Raw genomic sequence first — 13,794 nt, 5'->3', positions numbered from 1 at the left:
CACTTACACGAACTGATTCTTCAATTTTAGAAGTAGCGTTCTCAAGATATGTGTGTCTCTTCAGCTCTGTTGTGTGTGTGTGTGTGTCTTTGGGTGTCTGTGTTCCCTGTCCGAAGGTTTCCGAGGTGATGCAGATTCCCCTCTTCCTTCTCGCGCTTAGCTGTGCACCCCTTGACGCTGAATTCCCCCTCGTCGCGTGCTTCAAGCTCGGCCACTCTTGTGTCTTCTCCGACTTTGATGTTAAGATCACGGGACGCTATGCCTATAATTGTATATACATTATATATATATATATATACAGGACGGGTGGGGTGGGGTGGGGTGGCCTGGGGCCGCACGGGGTTCGTCTTTGTGCTTTCAGGGGGAGGGAGGTGACTCTCCACATTTTTTTCCTTCACCCATCCCTTTTTTTTGCCGCTGTGGGAATGCCTGAGCTTTTGTGTCTACGTGTATGCGCACGTTTTCGCTCACGTTCGTGCCTGTTCTTCGACAGTTGGCCCAAGCAAAGCAAAAACGAAGAAAACGAAAAACAGCTGCGGATTGCTTTGCAAACACACAAAACTGAAACGGAAATTGAAAAAAGAGTCGGGCACCACCACCGCGTCGTCTACTCAACTCTTTTTCTATTGTCCCTCACTTTCTATGTGACCCTTCATCTCGCTTCACCAGTCCCGTGTGCGTGAGCGCGTCATGTTTCTTTGAGGTTTGTCGCGGTACCCCTGTTGTTTTTCGACGCCCCCCGTTTATTTTGTGGCTCCTTCCTCTTTTCTCCTCCTCTGAGCGACAGGGGGGGGGTGGAGGTTTCACGGCATAAATGGCGGTGTGTCTGTGTATGTGTGTGTGTGTGAGGGGGGGGGAGAGAGGGGGGGGGGTAGACGGCGGGAGAAAGATGTTGACAATGTCAAGGATTTTGTTTTAAAGAGGAGAAATACCTGCTACGGGCATCATTGGCGGGTTTGGATACACGCATTCGCAAACAAATAAACACTGGTGGTCCTCCCCCCCTCCTCCTGGAGAAAAAAACGGCTCGTGTATGCAGGAATTCGCCACTCCCGCCCATGAGCACAGCTTATGGCCCACAGGGAGACACGATCAGGGAAAAGAGCAAAAGAGGAGGAAGCTGTCTTCATAACTGGTAAGTATACATGCTTTATCCATGATCCATGTCTGTCTCTTCCTACCTGTCAGGCGCGTACGCAGATGATTGCGCAAAAGTGTGTGCCTGTGTGCCTGCGCACTCATTTTTGTGTGCGTCTCGTTTCGCATACAAATTCTGTTTGCTGCCTTCAGCACTTGTTCCAAAAAAATCCCCCGCTTATTTTCAGCTACTCCTCGTGCTACAACGTGGTAGACGGAGTTGAGGGGTCTCTCTTCGTTCTGCTTGCCTCCCTCTCCATTTTTTTTTCCTGGAGCGTCTCGTATTGTCTCCCTTTTTCCCCTCGACGCTTTTTTTTCTTGACAGGTTTTATTCACATCAATTTTTCATTTTCTCTGGTCCTTTCAGATCTCAAGAAGTCTTTTTTTGTTGTACATTTTTTCCGTACATCTCAGCGAGAACAGCCGCTCTAAGGTTTTCCTCCACCTGTGTTTCTGTGTGTCCTCCTCCTCGTTTTGACTTGTCGAATCTACCCCCCCCTTTTCCTCCTCCTCCCCCCTGTCGTATATGTCGACGTGTAAGTGCACTTGTGCGACGTGAGCTTTTTGTTTCACTTGTCGTTTCCTCTTTTGAAAAAATCTCCTCGCATCTCGTGTCCTCGCTCTCCAATGTGTGAAACCTTTTGTGTCTCCTCATTTGGTAGCCTCTTACACCCCTCCACCTCGTCTCTCTTACGCGTTATTTTCTTACAGTTTTATTGCCGTTTGTGTTTTTGTTTTTTCTTTGAGGGGGTCGGCTGTGTCTTCTCCTTATTTTTCCCCCCTTTGTGCTGTCTTCGTTTCGACTTCTTCCGCTTATTGCACCCCTACAGCCGTCGCCGGAGAGGAGGTTGTGTGTGTGTGTGTTGTTTGTGATAAGTCAGAGGTTATCGGCGATTTCATCGTTTCGTATTTCTGTACTCGGAGCTCTTTCTCTCCTCCCCTCTCCTCCCCCCTTTTCCCCTCCCCCTCTCCTCCCCTCTCGTTCTTTTTCACGTGTCTGCGTGCCGTAATACAAAGGAGTATCTTTTGTTTGTGTTTCATTACCACATAAAGTCTCCCAGTTTCCCCTGCCTCGGCTCCTCTCCGCTTGCGCTGTAGTTGACGCCATTGGCGGTGGTTCTCATGGGAAAATGTCGTCGTGTTTTTGAACATATACGCTGGTATAAAACATATCTCATGTATGCTAAAGCTAGTGCGTGCCTATGTGCTTTTTTTTCTTTTCCCCTACCTTTAAGGCCTCTCCAACGCATGCATCTCTCTCTTCGTCCCCCCCTGCTTCTGTGTCTTTTTCTCATGGTTTTTGAGTGCTCAAGTTGGTGGCCGTGTGTGTATGTATAGCATCTCTCTATATTCTGGTCTCTCTCCAATCTCTCTAAATATGTTTGTATATGTGGTGGCCCATGAAGAGAATGACAAGTACTCGTTTATGTTCTTTCGTCTCTATTTTCTCTTCTCTCTTCGCTTATTGTGAGTGTCTGCATTGCTTTTCTTTAGCTTATTTTCACCGCTTTTTTTTTCGTGTTGGTGACCCGAACGTCTGTCCGTGTATGCGTGCGCTTTCCCCTTCCAAGCTGAGTCTTTGCACGTCGGCAGTGCTTGCCCACATGCTTTTCTCAAAGGATAGATTCCCACACAGACCTCCTCCGCTCTTCTCGGGTTCCGATTTTTTTTTCCGCTGTCGTTTAGTTGAAGCTCACATGTTGTGCTCCCCTCCGTCTCTGCTCATCACGGTATCCGCCCGTGTTCTACGTTGGCGTGTGAGAATATGTCTGTCTTCAAATTTGTGTATGTTTATATATATATATATATATAAATGTGCGCACATACATGGCGCACACGCTTCGTGTGGTGTGCATGGCGCTGTCTTGGCATCAACATGAAGCACAAGGAGACCAAAAAAGAGGGAAAAGGAATGTGCGTTTGCTTGAAGGCGCTTCGCAGCTCTTGTCCCCCCTTTTATCTTATTCACGTGCGTATCTGTTGGGTTTGAGTGTGCTTTTTTTTGCTTGTTTCATATGCGCGCACGCTCTTTTAGACGGTGCTGCACACCATTACACGCTCTTCTGCCCGCTGTTCTCTTCCCTATGCAGTCTCCGTTTGTCTTTGCTTTTTTTTTTCTATCGCTGATTGTCCTCCCCTTCCTCCCGTTCCCCCCTTTTTAGCCTGTTTAAAGAAGTCTTCGTTCCTTGGGCGCGTTTTGTTTGGTCTGTTGGTCTTCTCGGGGGGTCCCGTGCCGTCTTTTACCCCCCCCCTCTCCCCCCCTACCGCTGCGCATCCGCCATACCAGGCGGAGTGCGCAACTCGCTTTGGAGCACATGGGCCATGTGTGTGTGAAATGTAGCACTCGTAAAAAAAGGCATCGTGAAAGAGGGTGGTCCAGCAGTGCGTTACCCTCCTCCTCGAATGAGGCAATGCGGGTTTGTGCGCGTGCGGGTAAGGAAAACGGCAGCAGTGATGCCGAGGCCACGACTGACCGTGCAAAGGAGGAATGCACGAAGATGTGACTATAAAAACGAGAATGAGGGATCCACTGTGTGTTGGCGACTCAAACAATCAAAATGGTGATAGCAATCCGTCTATCTATCGAAAGGTGACAATGTGCTTGACAATTAGATCACCGTTCGGAACCCAAATTGAAATACACTCACACACTCCCACCACCGCGTCTCACCACAGGTTTTTTTTTTCTTCGCCTTGTACTCTTTCCTTCCAGGTTGTTTCTAGCTGTCTCTTTTTACACCAAGTCTCCCTGTTGATCAGATTTGGTCACCTCTCGTTGCCTTTTCCTCCTTTTCCTCCTTTTCCTCCTTTTCCTCCTTTCGCTCACGGCGGAAAGCAGCAGGATGCAACAGCAACCGTTTACCTCTGTTTTTCACACACAGACACGCGGACACACAGAGGCATCTCCACTCAGCATATGGCAACCATACCCGACGATGGATGAGCCTCCTTGTCATTTTCATTTTCACTGTTTCTCTCAGTCTGTACGGTGGTGGTGGTGCTGCTTCTCCTCGCTCTTGGGGCGGATGTGGTGCGTGTGCGAGTTTCTTCTCGGCTTTTCTACCTTGTCTGAGTATTTCTGCTGGTGGTCCAGCCGAAGCGCGTTTTTCGCCTCCTCGCCCTGGCGCACTTTCTCCTGGCTCAGTCATGTTTGTTTTCCCCCCGTTTATTTTCCGCTGTGTGCGCTTTCCCTTTTTTAAGTGTGATGCGGTTTTTGTTTCTTGAACAAACAGGAGGAAAAAAAATAAAGGCAAGACGAAAGAAAAGGGAACCCCCAAATGGGAAAACAAAACACACCTGCGAGATGCGCACCTGCACTGGCACCCCCTGTCTCAGCGATGTGTATATGTGTACAGCTGAGCCTCTACAATCAAACGCAGTGTAGTTGGGGTGAGGTGTGTGTGCGTGTGTGAGAGAGATAGAGGGACACAGCACGGTTTTTTGCTCTGCAATGCCCTTTTAAGAGGCGCCGGCGAAGCCAGAAAACCAGACATGAGTGTCCTGTAAAGTTTTCTCTTGTACACAGAAACAGCAGCCCCCCCCCCTCCCCCGCACAATGATGCCTATGCTTAGATTTCCCCCTTGGTATGCTGGATGTAGTTTCACCTACCCAAACTTCCACACTGTCTTTTTTTCCCCATCGCTTAACCTCTGCGTATCACCGGTACCTCTACTTCTTTGCTCGTCGTATCCGACGCGCGCCTCGTGTGCCTCTTCACCGCACTCGATCCCTCCTTATTTTTTTCACAATGATGACGACATACGCTCTCGCGTGGCCCATGTCGTGTGTGTATGCGTGGATGTGTGTGCGTACGCTTGCGGTACAGTAGAAACATCACCAACATTTTCTTCCTCGTCACACTGTTGTTCGTGCACCTAGGTGCGTGCGTGCGTGCGTGCGGGTGTGAAGGTATTAAGTCGACTTGTTTCTCTCTTTTTTCTCTCAAGAGAGCTTCCACCCTCGCCGCCCACCTCGCCTTTCCCCCCTTTTTTTAAGCGCTGCCCCCCTCCTCCCTCCTCCCTCTTCCTCAATTCTCTTGTTGCCACAAGTAAAAAGGCACACACACCTCCTCCCCCTTTTTTTTTCACTTTTTGTATTATTTTAGTACTCGAAAACGTTTCGACGTTGTGCATTCATCATGAAGTCCTTGGCTCCCGAGATGGCGGCCGCGTACGATCCGGCCGCCGTGGAGTCGGACTGGTATGCGTGGTGGGAAAAGTCTGGCTTTTTTAGGCCCGCCTCAGATCGCAACCCTGATACGACGGCCAACTCTTTTGTGATCGTCGCCCCGCCACCAAACGTCACTGGTTACCTGCACCTTGGTCACGCCCTCACAGGCGCCGTGCAGGACACCCTCACCCGCTTTCACCGCATGTTGGGTGATAATACCCTCTACCTCCCTGGCACCGACCACGCCGGCATCGCCACCCAGGTCGTTGTCGAACGCCGTGTCATGAAGACAGAGGGCAAAAGTCGCCACGACTTGGGCCGTGAAGAGTTCATGAAACGCCTGTGGGAATTCAAGGAGAACCACGCTGGCATGATCACCAAGCAGTTTCGCAAGATTGGTCTGTCGCTCGACTGGACGCGGGAACGCTTCACCATGGACGAGCGGTCTTCTGCCGCCGTCATCGAGGGGTTCGTGCGCCTGCATGAGGATGGCTTGGTTCACCGTGACACCCGTTTGGTGAACTGGTGCTGCGCGCTGCAGAGTGCCATCTCTGACCTGGAGGTGGAGTTCGTCGATGTGGCTAAAACGTCCAAGGTCACGATTCCCGGCTACGACCGCAAGGTCGACATGGGCAGCCTCACTCACGTCGCCTACAAAGTTGTGGACAGCGACGACGAGCTGGTGATTGCGACAACGCGGCCGGAGACGCTGCTCGGCGATACGGCTGTCGCCATTCACCCTGACGACGAGCGCTACAAGAGGTTTCATGGCAAGCTCCTCAAGTGCCCGTTCCGCGATGCCACCATCCCGATTGTGCTGGATGCGACGCTGGTTGACATGACCTTCGGTACCGGTGCGGTCAAGATCACACCTGCCCACGATCCGAACGATTTCGAGTCTGGCAAGCGCCACAACTTGGAGCAGCTCGTAATGATGGACATGAAGGGCAACGTGACGATGGAGCCGTTCAAAGGCATGCACCGCTTTGACTGCCGCCGCGAGATTGTGAAGCGGCTGGAGGAAATGGGGCTGCTACGCGGCGTAGAGCCTTATGAATACCGTGTGGGCCGATGCGGGCGCACGGGCGACATTGTGGAGCCGATGTTGATGCCGCAGTGGTTCGTGGACTGCTCCGATATGGCCCGGCGCGCTGTCGAGGCGGTGCGAAACGGTGACCTGCGGCTTTATCCGTCCTCGCACGAGGCGGTATGGTACCACTGGCTGGAGAATATCAAGCCTTGGTGTGTGTCGCGCCAGCTCTGGTGGGGCCACCGCATTCCTGCCTACAAGGTTCTCGGCCCGCTGCCGCAGAGCGAGGACTCGTGGGTTGTCGCCCGCAATCTTGAGGAGGCGCGCGCGAAGGCAAAGAAGCAGTTTGGTCTCACCGACGAGCAGGTCGCGGAGGCCTCATTTGAGCAGGACCCAGACGTGCTGGACACGTGGTTCAGCTCCGGCCTCTGGCCCTTTTCCACACTCGACTGGCCCAACGACTCCGACGACATGAAACGCTTTTTTCCGAATTCGTTGATGGAGACTGGGCACGACATCTTGTTCTTCTGGGTAGCTCGCATGGTGATGCTGTCGCTGCACTTCACAAACAAGCTGCCGTACAAGGAGGTGTTTTTACATGCCATGGTCCGCGACAAAAATGGTGAAAAGATGTCCAAGTCAAAGGGAAACGTCGTCGACCCGCTTTACGTCATTCACGGTGTGTCGCTGGAGACCCTCCACGATTCGGTGCGCAGCGGGAACCTGGGCGAGAAGGAGGTGCAGAAGGCCATAAAGCAACAGAAGGAGTTTTTCCCGGATGGCATTCCAGAGTGCGGTAGCGATGCTCTGCGCTTCGGCCTCCTTTCCTACACCCAATCCGGCCGCAGCGTCAACCTCGACATCCAGCGTGTCGTTGCCTATCGTCAGTTCTGCAACAAGCTTTGGAATGTCGTGCGCTACGTTCTGTACCATGCCCTGGGTACCACCTACGTGCCCGAGAAGCAGGAATTCAACCCAGCAGAGGACGCCGCCACGATGCCGCTTGAGTGCCGCTGGATTCTCTCGCGCCTCGATGTCGCCATTGCGGAGGCCACGCAGGGCATGTCGGAGGGTCAGTACGACTTCGCGCTGACCACCGGTGCTGTCTACCGCTTCTGGCTTTACGAGCTGTGCGACGTCTTTCTTGAGCTGACGAAGCCGACTATTCAGAAGTGCGGTGAGAAGAAACAGCTGGTGCAGGATGTGCTGCTGCACGTCGTCGAAAAGGCCCTGCGGATGTTACACCCGCTGATGCCCTTCCTCACAGAGGAGCTCTGGCACCGCCTGCCCAATTACAGCAGCTTCGGCACCGAATCAATTATGCTTGCAAAGTACCCGACACCGGGCGGGTGGTCGAGTGCAGATTCGGAGAGCGCCATGTCGATCATTCTCGATGTCGTGCACAGCGTTCGCTCCTCCAAGGCTTCATACTCGCTGACGAACAAACACAAACCCGACATCTGGGTGACAGCGCACACGCCGCAGCTGCGTAAACTGTTCCTTGCAGAGGCGATGATGGTGTCGACGCTCGGGGTCGTGGGCCAGGTGACTGTGGTATCTCCGGCCGAGGAAGCCACGACAGTGCCGAAGGGCTGCGGCTTTTCCTTGGTGACCAAGGAAGTGGGTGTGAATATGATGCTCACGGGTTTTATCGACGTGGAGAAGGAGGTGGCTAAGCTAAGGAAGCAGTTAGAGACCCTCACAAAGCAGCTGGAGGGACTGAAGAAGAAGATGTCTATCCCCAATTACGAAACTAAAGTCCCAGGGGAGATCCGCCTGGCCAACACCGAAAAACTCAACACCTTGGAGACGCAGAGGACACAGCTCCTAGAAGGTATAGCAAAGATGAGCAGTCTCCAGTAATTGCTTTGTCTTTTTCTTTTTGTTCTCCCCCCCCCCTCCAAAAAAAAAAGCGGCGTGGGCTTCACCCCCCTTCCGCCTGGTAAGAGGACCAAAAAGATGAGGCCGTCGGACTCCTTGTCTTTGTGTGTGTGTGTGTGTGCACACGTGCACACGAACGTGTGGGTGCATTCTCCAAGGAAATTCATCAAAAGAGGCAAGCTAGTTTTTTTTTTCCACATGGTTGCTTCTCACCACACACACACACACACATATATATATATACATGGTGCTTTGCGCTTCGTGGAGCTTTGTCTGGCGCCTATTTCTTCGGAGATTATGTGCTTTCTAATGTGGCTTGCGTAGTTCTACTCAATGGGCTCGTTTCCGTCTGTCTGTGTGCTTAATTTTAACTGGTCTCTCTCTCTCTGTGTGTGTGTGTGTGTGTGTTTGCTGGATCCTTCAAGGGCCCCGTGCTCTGGTACAGAGAGAATCCGAGGGAAGAAGTCGCAGGGGTGACGAGTCGTTCCACTGACCCGCATCCCCTCCTCTCTTGTTCCCCTTACTTCTCTCTGTACCTCACCTCCCCTTTCTCAATCCCCCTTTCCCTTGAGTGTTCCGTATTAGTTTTCATGATGTCTGTGTTCCCTTCTCCCTCCCTCTCTCTCCCGTTGCACCAGTGTTGTAAACCCCCTCCTTTCAGCCACAAATCATCAAGCTCAACTCGTTATTTTACGTGCTTTCCTGCTGCTGCACTCGCTTCTTCCCCTCTCTCTCGCTTTTTCTCTCTCGGGCAAGCCACCTTTTCTGCTGGTAGCTTCTTTCACAGTGTAGAGGCTTGATCCGCTCAGTTCTCTGGTCGTTCTCGTCGTCGTGCAGAAAGGGGTGATGGGTTAGAACACCTTCTGTGAGGATGCAAACAGTGGCAGAGGGCCAGCACCGGGAAGAGTGAGTCTACTCAAACAGAAAAAAAACACGTAAAACGAACGCGGGGAGGGTGGGAGTGGGGGACGGATGCCACGCTGGGTTAGAGATCCGGGACCCCATACCCCAAGTTGTGTGTTTGTGTGTGTTCGCACTATTATTGGTGTGCGCCCGGACCAGAGGTGTGAGAGAATAGAAGTGTGGCGGTGGCGGAATGGGATAGGAAGCGGAGCAGTAGAGCAAGTGAAGCTGGGCACGTCGATTTCTTCTTTCGAGTCGTCCAATAAAAATGAGCAAAGAAAAACCCTCCCCCCCTTCCCCCACCAAAAAAAAGCAATACGATGGCGTATTCCTCTTGCGAGTGGAAGAATGCTTCACTGGCACATACGCGCATTCAAACAGGTGTCACCATTAAGCGGTGACGGCAACGGTGGTCAGCTCGGTGGGCTCTCGCCCCTTGATTATTTTTCCCCCCTCTTCGACGTTTACATTCGGTAAACCCTGTTTGAGCGAGGTCAGGCGCGAGTGGCGCAAGATTGATTCTGCATATCCATCCTACTGTAGCCCCCTGCCGCGCCCCCCCTCCCCTTCACCCTTTTCTCCTCACCACGTGGGTGTTAATGAACATACGTCACAATTCATCAAGGTCTTCTACGTTCCACTGCCTGTTTTTTTTTCCACGGCGCTTCCTCGCCTCTCCGGCACATACACGAATCAAGAAAAAGCAAGTTTGCGGTTCCTGACTTCAGCGACAACAACAAAAATTCGACTCTTCACGCCGATAACCTTGATCATATAGCGGAGTGTCTCCCCTATTCACTAATCCCGTTTTTATTTTCTAGCCTTTCATGTCGCTCGCTTGCGCGTGTGCTGCTGTCTACCTCCGGTTTCCTCAGTGTCCCTGACGGCTCACCACATCTGTGACGCTGAACCTTCGCCGTGCCCTTGCCTGCACGCGTTGCACCCCCTCCCCCCCCTCGCCCCGCTCACCCCGTTCACCCCGCTCACCCCCTTCTCTCTCACTCTCCGCAGAGGGAAAAAAATGTCCGGTAACGCATGGGCCTCTCCCCGCGATGGATTCCCTGAGTCCGTCCACGCACTGATGTCGCTGTGGGGTGGATTTTCGAACCCTACGACCTACAGTGACAGCGGGCTCGAGAAGCGTCTCGAGCTCGACTTCGCCACCGCCGTGGATGTGCAAGTATTCACTGTGGCGGAGCTCGAGGATGTACTCGCGGCTGCCGGGCAAGAACTGCAGCACCACTCGTGCGCAGGAAATCTTCTGTCGCTGGAAATGACGCAGTCCATCGTCATTGTCACCTCACACAAACTTGTCGTGACGTCTGCGTCCGAAGTGATGTTACATCAGGTGTTCACGCCGATTATTGCTCTTATCAAGTCGAAGGGCGTGCGTGTAGAGTGGGCCTCGTACCTGCGAAAGAACACAACCTCTCCGTGGTGCGCTGAGAGCGAGACGAGTGACATTATGGCGCAGGAGTACGCAGAGCTGAAGGCCGCCTTTCCGGCCGGCAAGTCCTTCCTCACGGGTCCCGTGGACAGCGATCACTACTTCAACTTCGTGTATGACAACGTGGAAAGGGTGGCGGGGCGAAGGGAGGAGGATGTGCAGGTGAACGTGTTCCTCTACGATGTTGCAACCGGGCTGGGTGACGAGCAGAAAACAACACAGCGCTTCCGCGCCCTGTCGAATGGCGAGTACGAGGTTACTCGCACCTTCGCTGGTGTGCCGTGCGTCTCCTTTGAGACAAATGCCAAGGCTGCGGTAGCCGCTCCAACTCGTTTGCAGGAGCTCGTCGACACCTTTCAACCTCCCCGTTTCACAATCGTCGCCCTACAGGACAAGGATGCCGACGAGCGGGCGCTGCGCCGCAGCTTGCATGGCTGCAGCTCCTACACGCTGCAGAACCAAACCGTTAACTACTTTGGTGAGGGGTACGCGTTTCACCAGCTCCTGTTTGCTCGCAGTGCTGAGTAAAAGGGTTGAAAGGTTTTGGTGCGACATTCGTAGAGTCGCGGCGAGGGGGGGGGCAGTGAGAGGGACAAGGGGAGGCGGGAGGGGGGAGAGGGACAAGAGGGGGAGGGGGGGGGGAGAAGTCAGGTAATTTCATTGATGGCAGCATGTTATGGTGGGGTGTGATGTACTTTGAGGCTGAGCGTTCACTAAGCAGCTCTCCATGCCAGACATGCACATACCTACGAAGGCAATGCACAATTCTTTGTCTCCCTCTCATGTGTGCTTGTGTGTATGATTTCCCTTCTCTGGTGCGTTTTTCGGTTTGGCTCTTCAAAGAGAGGGTGGGTGTTACCCTCGCTGTCAGGAACCCCCTATAGCGAGGGCCCACCCCCTCCCCCTCTCGTTGTGGCGCACGCCGGCAAGCCAACCAGGCACCTTCCCTCCACTGTGTCATCGACGAGATGTGAGAATGGGGACAGCACGCCCCCTCAACCCTCTCCCACCCAAGACAGCAGCGCCGTCCCGCAACACGCACCACAGTGCGAGGCTGTCAGCGCAGTGTGCAGAATATGCGGCATCCCCCGCATCCGGCCGGGTGGGCCAACGAGACGCCGATGCCGGAAACGTGAGAGGTGAGCACGTGTCCCATCACGCCCCTGCCGGAGTGCAACGCGGAGAGCGTGTGCACACCACCACATGAAGGGCAGTGGGCTGGTCCGGCAGAGGTGAAGTGGGGAGGGAGGGGAGAACGGCGCACAGGCGGTGCTTAAAGAGGGTAGCCGAGGGCTGTCGCCCCGACGCTGGCCACTGACCTCCTTGAGGTTTGCCCGGCACGCGCGTACGTGATCCACCCCGTACTGTCATCTCTAGAATAAACCTTCAATTGCTTCTGGCTGCGAGCAGGGCGCTGAGCGCGATCCGTTTGGATGGAGGTGTGTAGTGCGCCTCCCTCTGTGTGGCGCGGACCGAGCAGCACGTGCCCGATGAGTTGGGCAGGCGGGAGCAGAGGGAGTCGGTTCGCCGTATGGCTCAGCTGGACGCCAGACGGTTTATCCCAGATGACGTGTGTGTGTAGTCGTGGCGTAACAGAGGCGGGCAGGTGAGATGTGGCCCCTGTGCGTTCATTTTCGGACGTGTTGAGGGTAGCGTAGTGCGGTGAAGGAGAACAAAGGTTCCTCGTTATGATCATGCGTGCAGACGCAAACCTGTACAGACAATGACACACAACGCCATATCCCGCTTCTTTTTTTTTTGACGAGTGGATAATCTCGCATGTGTTTTACATGTGGAGGTGGGGCAGACCAAACACGTGTCTGCGTGTAAGGGGAACAGTGCTGATGTGTTTCCTGAGCATCGAAAAAGAGACTCTAGAAAAGGAAGGGTTCTCGCAGGTTTCGGGCAATGCGGCTGTGTGCTCTGAATGCAACTTTTTTGTGTGTGTATGTGTTCACATGTCGTCGTCGTCTTTTTTCCCTCTTGTTGTGACGTTAAGTTGCGTTTTTTTTTTGTTTCCAGTGTTTGTAGACATATCAACGCTTGTGCGCGTGCTTTATGGGGTCTCAACCTCTCCTGCACCCCCTTGCTTCTCTTTGTGGCATTTTTTTGTTTTTGGTTGCCTCAGACGTTCATTTTTCACAGAGGTAATAGTTTTGCCGTTCTCTCGTTGCCGTCTTTTTCGGGGGCGTTGTGGTGATGGTGGCGGTGGAGCGTCGCTTGCTGGAGTCCACGTTGTAGACAATGTTGTTCTTTCCCCTCCTCTTGGGCTCTTTTCTCCTTGTATTTTTTGATGCCTTTTCGCTTTTTTTTGGTTCTCTGTGTTGAACGATATATACATATTCGCTTCTTTTTTTTGTGTGTGTGTGTCGGTCTGTGTGTTTGGTGTTTATGGCGCTGAGCACATCCTCTGGTTATTCTAGGCGCTGTGTAGTTGAGGGCAGATGAGGCAGAAGAAAGGGATGAAAAGCTGGAGGGGGCACGGAGAGCGCAATCCATTTCTGGGCTCACACCGTCGTCACACACACAGACAGACACAGACACACACACTCACACACAAAGAAACGATGAAGAATTTCGCAACAAGTACAAAAAAGAGGAGTCCAAGGCGCAGGAGGATCAAAGGTCCCCCGACACTACAATTTGAATTGTGAGGCTGAACACCCGTGTTGCTAATCTGTTGGAGGAGAGATGCGTTAATCCATTACCAGTGGCTAGGGCTTAATTTTTGTGTAAGTCTTTAAATGAATGATTTATCCTCCCCCGCCGTTTTCACACAACTGGTCACTCTATCCAGCGCCACAGACGGGGAAAAAAGAGGCTCAGACTCTCTCCAGAGCATCCAAAAACGAGTAGAAGCGCATTTGCGCACATTTCGTCGTCCGCGCCCCCACCCACACACCAACGCACAGCGGTCAAGCGAACGCTGTACGTCTAGACAGGAGCCTGTCTCTTTTTATTGGTCACAATAGAGTTTTTTCCCCCGTTGTGTCTCCCCCTCCCCCCCTCTCCCAACCCCACGGATTTTACACTTGTTTGTCTGTTTGCGAAGCTGAAGGGTGAAAGACGTTGCTATGTTGCGAGTGCACCTCACAATCCCTCCTTGACCTTAATAGTTGGGCGGAATCACTCAAGTCTGACGATTTGTTTCAGAAGCCGCATCCCCGTCCATCTAGCCCTTGCCTCCATTCCTTCACTGCAGTCCGTGCCGAAGAGCCGTTGTAT

At 53.0% G+C, this 13,794-nt stretch overlaps 2 protein-coding genes across 2 annotated transcripts; both read left to right on the top strand.

Annotated features, from left to right (window-relative positions):
• Positions 1–5,276: 5,276 nt before the first annotated feature.
• On the top strand, positions 5,277–8,201 carry JKF63_03104 (uncharacterized protein; the record flags this gene model as incomplete). The annotated part of the gene is made up of 1 exon (XM_067899125.1): positions 5,277–8,201. The coding sequence occupies one exon, from the start codon at positions 5,277–5,279 to the stop codon at positions 8,199–8,201; it is 2,925 nt and encodes a 974-aa protein (XP_067755569.1).
• A 1,942-nt stretch (positions 8,202–10,143) lies between these two features.
• Positions 10,144–11,097, top strand: JKF63_03103 (uncharacterized protein; the record flags this gene model as incomplete). The annotated part of the gene is made up of 1 exon (XM_067899124.1): positions 10,144–11,097. One exon carries the CDS (start codon positions 10,144–10,146, stop codon positions 11,095–11,097), a length of 954 nt encoding a protein of 317 aa, XP_067755568.1.
• Between the last annotated feature and the right edge of the window lie 2,697 nt (positions 11,098–13,794).

Source organism: Porcisia hertigi, chromosome 30 (genome assembly GCF_017918235.1).
Source record: "Porcisia hertigi strain C119 chromosome 30, whole genome shotgun sequence".
Classification (NCBI taxonomy): Eukaryota; Euglenozoa; class Kinetoplastea; order Trypanosomatida; family Trypanosomatidae; genus Porcisia; species Porcisia hertigi.
The sequence above is the reverse complement of the archived record's forward strand: the minus strand, read 5'-3'. Positions and strand labels throughout refer to the sequence as shown.